The 15448-nt window shown below is 42.4% G+C and overlaps 1 protein-coding gene across 1 annotated transcript; it reads left to right on the top strand.

Moving 5' to 3' along the window:
* The first annotated feature begins 211 nt into the window (after positions 1–211).
* Positions 212–8091, top strand: ptcd3 (pentatricopeptide repeat domain 3). Its single transcript, XM_085287748.1, has 23 exons — positions 212–318; positions 2105–2157; positions 2323–2362; positions 2471–2516; positions 2600–2668; positions 2860–2964; positions 3085–3208; positions 3422–3525; positions 3616–3777; positions 3894–3954; positions 4296–4378; positions 4664–4808; positions 4903–4953; positions 5057–5146; positions 5260–5288; positions 5446–5552; positions 5685–5763; positions 6038–6128; positions 6248–6333; positions 6449–6585; positions 6672–6713; positions 7018–7176; positions 7941–8091. Exons 1-23 carry the CDS (start codon positions 230–232, stop codon positions 7984–7986), a joined length of 1998 nt encoding a protein of 665 aa, XP_085143874.1. The 5' UTR covers positions 212–229; the 3' UTR covers positions 7987–8091.
* Positions 8092–15448: the final 7357 nt, after the last annotated feature.

A 15448-nucleotide genomic window follows, 5' to 3' on the forward strand; every position in this document is an offset into this window, starting at 1 on the left:
GTTTCTACGACAGGGGAGACACGAATAGGTATGACTAAACTTTCCACAACACCTGCTGCATGTTTAAAGTTTAAATGACCACACTTAAAGATAAATATTCTTTTTTGTTCTACATGAAAGGGAAAAGTGCACTATATCCTCCAAAATGTCACTACTTGTTATTTAACTCCCCCCTCCGTCTTAGCACAGATAGTTTCGTCCCTCCCAGAATCCTTCAGTTTGTAGCAATATGGCGGCGCCCGGTAGGCACATAGGGCACTCTGTGCAGAGAAACGGACGATTTATTCTATATAACCTCGAGCAGCTGTTGGGCCACAGGTAGGACGAGTTGATAAATGGTTATTTTAAATACGGGCGTTATTCATTCGTCTCCTATGTTGTGTTTTTTATTTGTTGCGACAAGAGTGCGACAGCTGCAGCAGCTAGCGCCGTCTGACAGGAGGTCATGTCTTCACGTCGTTTACATCAGAGAGCTGCTAGACGTGTGAAGCCCCAACTAACCAGCTACCTGCACGGATTCTTAAATGTCTACATTAGTGAGGAAAATAGTAACTAAAACGTTAAAAAGCGTCACACCTGCATTTTCCACAGCCATTAACTGCCTTTTGTAATCCTCGGCACATAAGAATATATCTGACACAAGGAGCTAGAGGTGCTGAATAAGCTGCTGAGATGTTAGCTATGACGTGTGAATGTAACAGCTGAAATGTCCGAGTTTGCTTGGAGGACCCTCTGCAAACAAGCAGGTCACAGATGAAACAGTGGCAGAGCCTTACTGATGTGCTGTCTGGCCAATACTCATAGACGATGCCAGATGTACATAATGTGACCGCCGTGAAAGCTTTTTTTTTCTCTCCTTTTTCACAAAAGTCGGCTGATGTTAGACAGGAAGTGTGGGAATGAGAGCGAGGCAGGTGTAACAGTGAAGATGTAAGGTGCAGAGGTAGTGATGGGCAAATTTAAATTCACCCAGAATAATGGACGAGAGCACAGGGAAGGTTGGAGACAAGTGTCAGGGAGATTTGTGACAGAAGTGCAGTGGTTCCCAAACTGTTTTTTGCTAGGCCCCCTTCATTTTTTTTAAAATTCATAACACCCCCCCCCCCCCCCCCCCCACACACACACACACACACACACACACACACTAGGGCTGCCACAAACGATTATTTTGATAGTCGACTAGTCACCGATTATTTTTGCGATTAGTCGACTAATCAGATCATCATCCATTGGACGTAAAACGTTCAGCTTATTGCACCAGCAGCATCTGCTCTTATATAACTATCATTAGCTTACAGCTTTAAGTGTTTAAGGTATGTGCTAACTAAAAATAAAGACAAGATGATAGTTTATTAAATTTCAATGAAATTTGCAGATTGTTTCAGTGAAGTTTAATAAACTCCTTGCTATCTAAAATATAACAGGACACTGGAGTATATTCTGGAGCATCTCACACTTCTGATAATCAGCTGTCTGCTTGATGTTTATTCAGCTGTGTAAAAACTATAACTTTAATCTCAGCCAAACCGATTTACTCAGGAACAAATAAAATACTAAAATAAGCCAAACAATAACATTTGTAAGTTATCTAAGTGACTTATATATCATGTTTAACCTGAGCAGCGAAAGACAGCGGTGTGTTTGAAAACGATCTGCCGGGAGTCCGGTGTTCTCACGGCTCGAGTGAGCCTTGCCCCGGCTAGATATCGAGCTAGTGGGTAACAGACGTCTCTGAAAACATCGGAGCGCTTTTGAAAATATGTGGTGTCTTGATAAACTGAGCAGATACTTGAGGTTTACACAGCTACATTCTCGCCTGAAAATATGAGCTGGTGACACAACAGACTTGAGCAAAGCAACCCAAACACTTAACAGTTTAATTCTAGGGCGATTTGTTGTGTTGACGTTAGTGGAAAATAAACCAGACCGCTGTTAAGTGAAACATATTTTAGTGTCGATAGAGGAGCGCTTAATTTCAGCCGACAGACCTGTGAGGATACATCATCCAGTTAAAGCAGGTGTAGCGCTGGTCGTGTTTTTAGATTGAAGTGTAACAAGGATGGAAAAAATCATTCTGGCTAAACTGACAAAAATGATCTTTCAGGGGCTTCGGTTGGACCTCAGCTCTACGACAGCAAGCTGCTGAAGCCAATAAAGGTAAATGATATAAATTCAGTGTTTGTTAGTCAGTGGGTTAAATTTAGGAAGCATTTAGATTTCATCAATGAGTTTAGTTGAGCAGGAAAATATTGAACTGAAAGGAGCATTTATTACATCAAAGCTTTCATTTTTAATCTTCACGTCTCGTCAATTGTGTTGCAGAATCGGCAGAGTCCGTTGTCATCCCCAGGAAGAAGACATGGTATGAGCTGATCTGACTGTGAAGTGGGGTATTACAGCCTCTCATGCTCTTTTGTTTAAAGCGTTCTTTAAATGAGGCATTAAAATCATGTTTTTCTTTATCAAACAGGAGCAGAGAGGCAGTGCTGGAGGCGCTGGCTTCAACTGTCAGCAGGGTGAGAGCACCTTCACATTTTTCACTGTATTCATGAAGCTGGATTTTTAGCTTGGACTGACCGCCTTTTCTTTGCCCCTGCAGGATCCCACAGCATATCCCTACCAATTCCAGGATGATCCTTACCTCTCTCCCAGGACTTCTACTGAGTTTGTATGTTAAAACATGTCTTTATGCTTGTATGTATATTTAGGGACACTGTTAGTTACATCAGACAGTTTCTCTTTTTATTTAATTCATTTCAAGAGTCTTAGATCAGGTAACGCAGACAACTTTGTTTTTTGCCTGTATTGCTCATTACTCTGCGAGCAACCTAATAAACCAGCTTTATTGTATCTCTGCAGAAGCTGTTCTCTCTCTCTCAGGAGTCCGGCAGATCTGCAGCCAAATACATCGTCAACAACAACCCCAAACTCTTCACCAAAGACTTTGCAGAACCTCATATACCCGTAAGAAATACACAGCAGTGTGTGGAAGTGTGGGTATGTAGTGTAGTGCTGCTCTCGTATTGTGCGGTTCCTTTTCACTAAGCAATTGGTTGTCGTGTCTGTGTGTCGGTCTGTGTGTAGTGTCTGATGCCAGAGACTGTATCCCTGCGTCTTGAGGAGGTGAGTGAGGAAGCACTGAAGGAAAGGATCACCCTGAGGAAAGTTACAGCTGCTGTTGACATGTATGATCAGTTACTGCAAGCTGGTGAGAACACACGCGCACACACACGCGCACACACACACACATGCACGCACAGCATGAATATCGTAAAGCTGTACTCCAAATACTTATTTACTCTGCTATTGTGTGCATCAGTAGTATAGGTGTTGTCTGCAGAAGTTCTTTGCATTTTACAGAATGTTACTTTGGAGCTCAAAGCTTCACATTTAAAAATGTTTTTTTGCAATTTTTTTTCAGGCACTACTGTCTCCATGGAAACAACCCATAGCCTGCTGGACCTTATCTGTCTCTACAGCGACAGGGACCCCGTCCAGGATGGGGAGCCACAGACAGACGACGCAGTGAGTTCCCGCCTGACGTAACATTAAAGTAGCTGCTCCAGTGAAAAGGACGTTAGCACTGCAGGATACTTCTCTGTTTTTTCTCCGCAGGAATTTGGAGAGGAGCTGAAGAAAAGGAAAGCACGGGTCCGCCGAGCTTCAGACTTCCTGAAGTTCACCTGGAAAGAAAACAACAATGCGGAGAGAATCTTTAACCTGCTGCCAGAGCGGGATACACGCTGTTACTCTGCTCTCATCAGAGGCATGGTCAAGGTAGGCGTGCATCAGAGTCACAGGCTAAATGCAGGCCTGCAGCATTGCAACAGCAGTGAAAGGGTCATTTTAGTGTATCCTAATATTCGTGTGTGTGTCTGTGTGTGTCCCCACAGCATGGAGCCTATGCAAAGGCATTCAGCATGTACACAGATATGCTTAACAACAGGCTGACAGGTGAGCTGCTTTGGTTAATATCACTGCTTTGGTTAAATACTGTATAGAGGTCATGTCATTGCTTCTAGCAATCATGTGGCCTTTCGTGTAGTTATTCTTCTCATCATTTAAATGAGTCTTGAACTTAAATTGAATGAATTTTGTGTCTTCTTACGGTGATAAGGAAATATGTTGTTTCATCGAAGATGGAAAAACTGGAGGACTCTTATAGCCCGACTCAGAGTTTAACTGTGGGTGTAATGGGGTGGCCAAGTACTTTTGGCCATATATTATGTATTTTTGTATATATTTTACATTAAATATGTAATCTGTTAACTAATAACCCAATCGTTTCCCTTCAGCTGATGTCCACATCTTCAATGCTCTGATCTCAGGAGCTCCAGATGTCCGAGACAAATTTAATGAGCGATGGGACCTCGTTGCTGTAAGACCCTTCACACTGATTTATTGATCGCTGCTGCACAATGCTTTTGTATTTAAAAAAAAAAAAAAAAAAAAAAAGGCAAACAAACACAAGTAATTTGTCCTGTGGTAAAGAGGTTTTGTATTTACTGCCATCTTTGCACTGGTAGTTTGGTCGTTTCCAACCTTTTAAAGCTAAAGGTCATCCGTGTTCACGCTCTCTTCTCCATTGGACCCTTTCTGGTCTCCTAGTTAATCAAATCAAATCAAATAGTTAATATTCACAATGGCGTCTCCTTGTCTGCAGGAGCTGTTGAACCAGATGAATCAGCAGAAAGTTCGTCCTGACCTGTTGACCTTCAACAGCGTCCTCAAAGCTCTGAGACGCTGCGGCTTCTTGGCCAAAACACAAGCTCTGCACACTCTGAATGAGATGAAGGCGCTGGGGATAGGTAACACTGCCATTCGTGTTTTATTACCTGGTGTTTTACAGGCAAGTCTTATTTTTTTCTCTGAGTGTGTGTGTGTGTGTGTGTGTGTGTGCAGCTCCCAGCCTGGCCTCCTACGACCACATCCTGGCAGTCTTTTACAAATCAGGTAGCCCTGCAGTTGCTCTCATACGTGACCCTCACAGGCATCTGCGCTGTTTGTCGGCTGCATGCTTTCAAATGTGCATTCACCCCATGTGTTTCCTCTCCAGCCTCTTCTGCACAGAACAACACTGATCTTCTTCAGGAGGTGATAGCTGAGCTGGAGGGACGCATCTTCACCTGCCAGGACCCTGACGATGGTATATCACGGCGCACGACAGATTTAGCAAATGTTTCCTTTTGTTTGGGTAGAACAAACGTGCGGAGATGTGGATGGTAAAACTGATGCTGTGTTCTCTCTCTGTCTCTCCAGTTCTGTTCTTCTCCAGCGCAATGAGAATAGTGAGTCCTGCTTTACAGTCTCGACAGTCTCATGGCAGCGTTTGATTCTTAGCTCCCAGATCAGTGGTGACATCAGTCATACATTATAATTAAAGGAGGCTATGCCCTGCTTATACAGCGTGACCTGTTTCCGCGTGCATGCTTTTTGTCCTTGCAGTGTTTGGACAGTAAAGATCTTGAGCTGGGATATAAAATCCAGAGTTTGGTAGATGTCGGGGAGAACTGGAGGCTGCTGGGAGACTCCTTCCAGCAGAGCATTTACTAGTAAGTAGGAACCCTCTGCTAACTTCCAATGATGTGGTCGTGTAATGCAGTATAATCACTCTGAATCTGTATCTGATCCAGTTATAAGCAGTAAACGTGGGTAGGTAAACAACCATTCTCCCTCCTCTGCAGTGGTCGCTTCTTCAACCTGCTGTGCATGATGGAGCACATTGATGTGGTGCTGAAATGGTACAAGCAGATCATTCCCTCGGTCAGTGCATATCTGCTTCTCTCCGTCTGCTCCATGTGCTTATATTATATGCATATGTAAATGATATTTAAATATATGCACATAATGTCTCAGTTATAATCTGTCATCTTTCCGGGTCACAAGTGCGCTAAGTTGAGAAAAAAAGGGGAAAAACCTGATTTGTTTTGGAAGATTCTTTGGCTGTCTCTGTCTTTATAAAGGAAAAAATAAAGAAATAATAGGTTTCACCTTCAGTCTTGCTTTAACTACCTTTCCTTATATCCTGCGTTTGTAGCTCTACTACCCCAACCCTCAGGGAATGAGGGACCTGCTGCAGGCCCTGGACACGGACAGCCGTCTGGACTTGCTGCCTTCTATATGGAAAGGTGAGTTCCAAGATGCATTGTTCAGTGCATATCTTGATGAAGAGTAGACAATGCATTGATTGTTTAAAAAGCCCCTTCCTCTGCATGTCAGGATCTGTCACATTGACCTGTTTTTTCAGACATCAAGACTCTCGGGCACGATAACAAACCCGATCTGGTGGAGGAGCTGCTCAGCCTCATGGCCAGAGAGAAACACAGTTCTGAGGTCAGTCTGACGACATTTGTGTTATCAGTTTTCGCCATCTGGACAGTGATGTTGAGCGAGTTAGTAATGCCAACCTGAGTGTGTTTCTATGAGCTCGCCTGCCTTTTGCCTGCAGGTTCAGGAGTCCTTTGCAGCATGCGCTCTGGATGTAAAGAGTGTATTTGATTTGAGGCCCAGTATAGAGTGGAGCGCTGCCTCCCTCTCACACATCACCACACTGCTGCTGCGAGCTAACAAGACCCGACAGGCCTGGTGAGAGCGACAGCCGCACATGTCAGGAGGAGAACTTTTACTGTATTCTGACTTGGCTGCAATCTAATGTCACCTTTTCTCTGCAGGGAGATGCTGCAGCTCTTCAAGTCCAGGAACAGAGTTCCTTCGTAAGTCTCACTTCAGACTAGACTCATAATGAGTGATGACAATGACAAAGCCCACACTCCTTCATCATGTCACACATGAACAACAATTGCTATATTTTTATGCAGAAAACTTCACCTGTGTAACTTTATTTAGGACATTTAAAAACTGATATTAAAGAGTTTGAAGAGAAGACAAAAGAAATCCACTTTCTTCTTTTCAAGCTCTCAAAGCTACTGTGAGCTTGATGATCCAGAACCTGCACAGACAAACCCTTGTGTTGGCTGAGTTGCCTCTGACTCTGTTTCCTGCTGTGTTACTCTACAGCGAGGGGCTCTTGAACAACTTCCTGTCAGTGTGCCACAGTGACGGTGACTCCCAGAAAGCAGTGCAGTTGGTGCAGCTGTCTGCAGCCTTCTGCCTGCCAACAACATGGAGGCTAGCAAAGAGAGCACTGGCTGAGTTTGAGCTGACTGAAGAGCAAAGGTAAGCAGGATACATGAGAGAGATATCTGGATAGATATATAGTTTTGTTATTTAATTACAAAAAACCCTCAAGATTGGATATTTGGTTAAATTGCCCTTATCAAGTTACACTGTTACCAGATTTTATGGGTTTTGATCAGTAAACCTGGCATAATTCTGGCTGAGGTCTGGATTTTGACTAACTCAAATGTTCTACATCATCCCTCCACCCGTGGTTGGGGTCACTGCCCTGCTGAAACATTCAGTTATGTTCAGCATCCAAGGTGGCTGGAGGTTATACTCAAAACTTCTAAGGTAGTCTGTTTCCTTTGCTGAAATGTATCAGTTCCACTGACCATAAAACAGCCCCAGAGTGATGCATCCATCACGTTGTCTCATCTGTCCAAACATGCATGTGGTTAATCGTGGCTAGAAAATTCAAGCACCGTAAACCTTTACCACTGGGGGCAGTATTATGAGCTTAAACTTGCAAAAGATTTATTACAAAAAGTGCTTTTATTGGATGGATAGATGGATGGATTTTGAGCTGTTGTTTTCCACTTGGTGAATGATTTCTTCAGACATCAGCAATGACATCATAGCTCCCAATCCCAATGGTCGGGCATTGCACAGCTACAAACATTTCACCCCCATGTCATACTGTGTGTGTGAGAGAGAGTGTGAGACTGTGAGAGTGTGAGACAAATAAAATTTGAATTTGAATTTGAATCCCATTTAATCTGCTAAAGCTTACACACTGTATCTCGTCTGTCTGGCCCTTCCAGAGCTATTTTATCTGAGCTGGAGACTGCAGGAGAGCCGTCTGACTGACACAACACCAAGTGACCCAGCGTAGACTCGCATCTTCTAAATGCATACAGAGTCTGTACTTTCCTGGATTATCTCTGGATGTAAAATAAATACAATGTGACCCTGTCCTTGTTTTTTATTGTTTGGTCACTAGGTGGTGCTGTTTTACCTGATTGTTTTCAGCTCTGCCTTTTATGAAAAATAGTTTCATGCTCGCTCAAAACCATTTTAATAGTAGAAGAAGAGCATCTGAAACGTATAAGTGCTTCTTCTGATTCTACAAAATGAATAAATAATAATAATAATAATAATAATAGCACTAGATTTACTGTCCAAGACGGATGGTCTACACAGTTCATGGCAATTAGCTGTGTTGGTGGAGGGGAGGGGGCTGGGGGTGTGTGGATGCATTCAGTGTGTGTGATAACAAAACAACTTCCTGAACTTACTGATAAGCTGCTTCCTTAAATGTCATAATTTGAGATCTGGAATGCTGCTTTGGCCGTTCTTCAGTGTCTCCTCATAGACCTCCTGCATAATTACAAGAAAGTTCCAGATGTTAAAATTCCTGCAGAATCAGGTATGCACACTGAGGCTTTCTGTCCTGCGTGTTTGGACAAGACATGCCGTCTGATATGCATTTATGTATCATTCCATCTCATTCAAACATTGCTCTGGACCTTTAACACAAAATTTTTGGGGCAAAGATTCATTCAAGCATTCGAAAACAACTTTACTACTTATTAAATTTATTGCTATTGTGTATTTATGTTTAGCTGCAATCAGTACAGAGAAAACCCTTACATCATGTCTGTACCTGTGTGCACGTGGGAGGTGCTGGGAACAATATAGGTGTGTTCGAGCGTGTGTGTGTGTTTCAGTCAAAATAGTTTTCACTCCACCAATCATCAGCCGAGCTGGCAGCACGACCAAATAAGGACAAGTGGACTGAAGAAGGAGGAGGGTGGGGGGGGTACTTTAAAATGGGGTGTGGTCTTAGGACAGCATCGTTCTCAAGAGGAACAGCCTATTACCACACACACACACAAACACAATCGCCCTCACATGCTCTCACTTCACCCTTATTTCTTCTTCTGAGACAAACCTGAACGATCCGGCTGATGACACTCACCTATTTAAGGCTAACTGTGGGTGTAGCTAAGGGACAGAAGTGCCCTGCATGAGCTGCAACGACGGGACGCGTGTAAAGTTACAACATCAGAGTTTAATTTGCCTTGATTAAAGGATGAAATGTAACCAAATACTTAATACCTTCCAAAAACACAGACACACACACAAATAGTCTGGAGCAACAGTGGAAGCAGAAGCATTCTTTTCTCCCACTCCTTAACTGACTCAGCATGAGTGTGCGGTACTGCAGCGGAGGTCAGAGGTCAAACCTGTTCACAAACACAGGATGTTTTTTTTTTGTTTTTTTTTTGAAAATATTTTTATTGAAAAAAGAAAACAGTACTTGCAGTTACCGAAATACAATCAACCTTTCTTAATTTTCCTAAGTAAATTAACACATATATATATATATATATATATATATATATATATATGAAAAAAACAACAAAAAAACAAAACAACGCCCCCCCCCCCCAGTCCCACACAGATCAACACAACCATCAAACATATTAGAGGAATATAACAGTAACAAAAGTAGATTTAAACAGGCAATACCTCTAGACTAGCAAAATAAGAGATAAAGGGTTGCCACTTGTGAAAAAATTTGGCTGTGCAACCTCTCAACGTATATTTAATTTTTTCAAGTTTTAAAAAAAACATGACATCTTTAAGCCACCGGGAAATAGTAGGATACTTAGCAGACTTCCAATGCAACAATATTAGACGTCTCGCTAATAGGGATGTGAAGGCTATAATATCCCTTTGTGTGGAATCAAGTGTAAGTGAGCGAGCAGGAATCCCAAACACAGCAATCAGAGGACAAGGATGAAGAGTTACCCCAAGAACAGTTGACATAATAGCAAAATACCTTGTCCAGAAACCTTGTAGCTCAGGGCACAGAAAAAACATGTGGCTAAGGTAAACACAGGATGTTTTTGATACCTCAGTCTGGTAATAGCAGGTTGTTGGTGATAAAAATGAAGGGACATGAGAGGAAAACATCATCGGCAGGAGGAGGATAGGGGCATACTGGTTTGACCTCAAAAAAGCATGCAACTGTAGGTACAGGTCTCTGATGGTGAACTCGCCAAAGCGCAAACTTAGTGGAGACCATGCTGTAGCAATTCCAAAACCATGGAGCGATCTGCCTTTAGAGATTAGACAGACCTCTTTGCTGCCTGTTTTTTAAATCACTCCTGAAAGCCCACCTCTGTACTGCCTTTGACACCATGTGAGATGTTGGTTTTAGTTGTAGTTGTAGTTTCTGAAGAAACAAGATGGCGCCGAGTATGGCAGCCTCGTCGCGAGCTCCCCCAAGCAACAGCTTTTTTCTGTGTTTACCATCTCACCCTCAACGTCGCAAAGACAAAGGAGTTGATAGTGGACTTCCGGAGGTGCAGAGAAGTGCATGCACGCCCCCATCACCATCAACGGCGCTGCTGTGGAGAGAGTGAGCAGCTTCCGGTTCCTTGGTGTACATCTGGCTGAGGATCTTACGTGGTCAGTACACACAAACAAAACAGTGAAGAAGGCGCAGCAGCGCCTCTTCTTTCTCAGGAGACTGAAAAGATTTGGCACGAACCCCCGCATCCTCAGGACCTTCTATCACTGTGCCATTGAGAGCATCCTCACTGGATGCATCACCACCTGGTATGGCAACAGCACCGCCTACAACCGCAAAGCTCTCCAGCGAGTAGTGCGGTGCTCTGAACGGATAATTGGAGGTGAGCTTCCCTCCCTCCAAGACATCTACAGGAAGCGGTGCCTGAGGAAAGCGGGGAGGATCATCAAGGACTCCAGTCACCCCAGCCATAAACTGTTCAGACTACTTCCATCAGGAAGGAGGTTCTGCAGCATCCGGTCCCGAACCAGCAGACTGAGAGACAGCTTCTTCCACCAGGCCATCAGACTGCTGAACACGTCATAGACACCTCAGCTTCACTACTGGAACTTTAACATTATGCACTCCATACTGTACAGAAATGCCACTGTTTTGCACATGTCTCAACTCTGTATATTTTTATATATTTATTTATTGTTTAATCTATTTAATTTGTAAAATATGTGTACACACACACACACACACACACACACGTAGAAAAATATTTAGTATACACATCCAGAAATGCATGTATATATATATATATATATATATATATATATATATATATATACAGTACATATATTTATTAGTTTCAGATGTAGCCATTCTTATATTTTGCTTGTTTTACGTTATTGTATTTTGCACAACTCTGTTGCTTGTGAAGCTCGCACACAAGAATTTCACTCACATGTACTGTACCAATGTACCTGCACATGTGATGTGACAATAAAAGTGATTTGATTTGATTTATTTTAGTTTGTCTGTGAAGGTTCTCAGTCATCCAGGTCATCGTAGTCAAAGGAGCTTGCAAAGAAAAGCTTAAAGAAAAACTTCTTTAAGTTGCTTGAAGACGTTTCACCTCTCATCCGAGAAGCTTCTTCAGTTCTAAGGTCAAATGGTGGAGAGCCCCAGATATAAACCTAGTGGGAGTATCCCCCCACAGAGGGACAAAAGGACCCCCTGATGATCCTCTAATCGCCTGAGCCAAGGTGTGAAACTGGGTGTGGGTCCCAATCAGCCAGAGTTTCGGGTGTGTTCATTGTGAAACCTGGCCCCACCTTATCATGCGAATTCCTGAGATCAGATGGCCCAGGATGTGAGTGGGCGTTAAGGCGTCTGGGAAGGGATCTCAAAACTGGATTATAGATGGCAGAGAGTTGGTGTCGTAAACCCCCGCCTCTGTTCAAAGATGGTCGCTCACAGTGGACATAGATGGCTTCTTTCACTCCTCTTTCAAACCATCTGTCCTCTCTGTCCAAAATGTGAACATTGGCATCCTCGAAAGAGTGTCCTTTATCCTTAAGATGCAGATGGACTGCTGAGTCTTGTCCTGTGGAGGTGGCTCTTCTGTGTTGTGCCATGCGCTTGTGAAGTGGCTGTTTGGTCTCTCCAATGTAAAGGTCTGAGCATTCCTCGCTGCACTGTACAGCATACACCACATTGTTAAGTTTGTGTTTTGGCGTTTTGTCTTTCGGGTGAACCAGTTTTTGTCTGAGCGTGTTGCTGGGTCTGAAATACACTGGGATGTCATGCTTGGAGAAAACTCTCCTGAGTTTCTCTGATACACCGGCTACATAGGGAATGACAATGTTGTTGCGTCTGTCCTTCTTATCCTCCCTCGCTGGTGTCTGGTCTTCTTTTCTCTGCCTCTTTGCTGACTTTAAGAACGCCCATTTAGGATAGCCACACGTTTTGAGTGCTTCCTTTACATGTGTGTGTTCCTTCTTTTTCCCTTCAGGCTTAGAGGGAACATGTTCTGCCCGGTGGTGTAGGGTCCTAATTACTCCAAGTTTGTGTTCCAGAGGGTGATGGGAGTCAAAGAGGAGGTACTGGTCCGTGTGTGTGGGCTTCCGGTAAACTTCGATGTTGAGTTTGCCGTTCTCTTCAATGTGCATGGCACAGTCCAGGAAAGGCAAACAGTTGTCCTTTGTGTCTTCCCTGGTGAACTTGATGTTTTTATCCACAGCGTTAATGTGCGCAGTGAAGGATTCCACTTCTTGTGTCTTGATTTTGACCCAGGTGTCGTCCACATATCTGTACCAGTGGCTGGGTACTCTTCCTTTGAAAGAACCAAGAGCCTTCCTTTCCACTTCCTCCATGTAAAGGTTGGCTACAATAGGTGACACGGGGGAGCCCATGGCACAGCCATGTTTTTGTCTGTAAAAGCCTTCGTTGTATTTGAAATATGTAGTGGTGAGGCAGAGGTCTAACAGTGTGCAAATCTGATCGGGTGTGAAGTTGGTCCTGTCCTCCAAGCAGCTGTCTTTTTGTAGTTGTTTTCTGACAGTCTCCACAGCCTCCGTGGTGGGTATGCAAGTGAAGAGAGAGACTACATCAAAGGACACCATGGTTTCATCTGGATCCAGGGTAAGTTTCTGGACCTTGTCGGTGAAGTCGGTGGAGTTCTTGATGTGGTGTGGGGTGTTCTCCACGAGAGGAGCAAGGATGGTAGCAAGGTGTTTAGCAATGTTATAAGTGGCTGAGTTTTATTTTAGTTGTTTTTAGTTCCTTCTATGCTATTTAATCTTATTTTTTTATTATATGGCTGTTTTAATTTTTTATGTATTATGTGTTTTATTGATTTATTTTTGCTGTTTTCCTTTATTCTCTTGTTTTTAACTTAGTTTCTGTACAGCACTTTGGTCCTGTGCTGGCTATTTTAAAGTGCGTTATAAATAAAACTGGGTTGGATTACAGTAATTATCATAATTAATATTATATTTATTTATTCTCATGACTTATTTTTATGATTATTATTTCGATTATTCGCGAGTGCTCTTGATGACACTAATGAATAGCTAACTGTGATTAAAAAGCCAATTAGAGAGACAATTAACTGAACATCATTATTAAAAGGGAATAGTAACAATAACAATACAGCGCTGTAATGTAACAAATAAATTACTCCCAGTTCTCACTTTTTCGGAGTATTATATGTTCTGTAACAACATGTTAGAACAGTGGTATCATGATATCCCTGGTCTCTTTCAAAAACACGGGACTATATAAAAGTTTAGGATATGAAGTATAAAATATAGTAAACAGTATAGTCATGAAGTATAGAATACTTCAGCCGACACCCTCTTTCCGTGTTGTCGTCCAAAAGGATCGTGCACATACTGCATGGACTTAGACAATACTATGTTGTCTGCGTGCTTTTAATATATTGTCATATTCAAATACATGTAAAGAGGAATGCCCACATGTGCATATCAAACCTGTATGGTACAGTTATGGGAAAATGTTTTAGGTGCCTGACATGTTAACCTTCATGTGTTTGATCAGTCCCTGCTCCATTCATCCAGATACAGACGACACAATGTGTCGCTGGATCATGATACCATCGTTCCTACAGACAGTGTATGCTTTCTCTACTGCAAGCTGCTATGGTGATTCTCATCTTTTGTGTGAGAGCCTGTGCTCTATTTTCCCCTAGGGATCAATAAAGTATTCTGATTCTGATAACAGGTGAACAGCATGTATTGGTTTGATTTAGGCTTTTAATCTGGGCCGCATTCCATTTGTGTGAGGGAGTTTTAGGACACACTGACATTGGATAACGCTGTCTGTCACTGCACCTGTGAATTTCCTGTCAAACAAAACGTCTTAAGTTACTTTTTGTTGTTTATGATAATATTTAATTTCCAGCTTAGTGTGACATCTCATTTAAGCTCTGTGAACTCATGGCAGTGTAATGTAGCTTAATGGCTTACCACTGTTTACTCTGATTAACGTGCACCACAAAGACACCTGGCCACACAGCTGAGTAATACAATCCTTACGTGGATACACAGTGTGAGCTTCTGTTCGGTGTATCTGAACATGTGTTTAAAACAATCGATCCATCCTGCCAAAACTGCACAATGCTCAGTCAGTCGGCCTGTTCCTGACTCTCTCCCATCTCCTGCTTGTCCACATCTCTTTCTGTTTCGTTGTGTTTTTGTCAGTGTGTCTCACAGGCATTACTGGAGAGCAAACAACACTCAATTTGAGTGTGTTTGGCTTACTCACGTCCTTTCAGCGCTATCACATGAGCTGGCTGAGCAGCTTCCAGCTCAAATCCAAGGTTGTTGTGTGGCTCTGTGGTCTATGCTTCAACTACTTTTTCCTTTGTCATTTCAATTAGAATCATGGGCAATGTTTGAAGTTGTATTTGAAACAATTCAATATACATTATTATCTTATTATTGTGTAACATTACAAGGCACCAAAAACAAGGGCACTGTGTAGGGCCACACCTTTTACTCTTGCATGAATTGCAAAAAATCCTTCACTAACAATGGAAATGAAGGTGCCAGTTCAAAATGGGTACACTTTTCATTTTTGAAATGAATTCTAACAACAATTAAAGATGCTTTGACACTTTGTGACAACCAATCCCCCCATATGGTTGGTTGTCTCTATTGTTTCAGTAAAAAATGGTGGTAAAAAATAAAGTATAACTTTTTTTCAGACCAACACATCAGTGAGTTTAGACATGAATATCACCTGGTGCTCCTTCCATATAAACCTTTCATTTGAAGTAGTGATAATTTGTGTGAACTTTTCAATGTACAGTCCTGATCAAAAGTTTAAGTGCACTTGAAAAATGGCAAAAAATAAAATAAAATCATATATTGCATGTTTGGATCTTAACGGTTCCAAGCAGAGCTTCAAACATGCAACAAGAAGAAATGGGAGTGAGACAAAACATTTTTTGAGCATGCAGTTTCCTGAAAACAATCAGATCAGAGGAACAAGCAGGATGGT

The sequence above is a fragment of the Mchenga conophoros genome, linkage group LG2 (genome assembly GCF_057382185.1).
Source record: "Mchenga conophoros isolate Kocher_MC1m ecotype Shallow Benthic linkage group LG2, M_conophoros_male_GT1.1, whole genome shotgun sequence".
Taxonomy (NCBI): Eukaryota; Metazoa; Chordata; class Actinopteri; order Cichliformes; family Cichlidae; genus Mchenga; species Mchenga conophoros.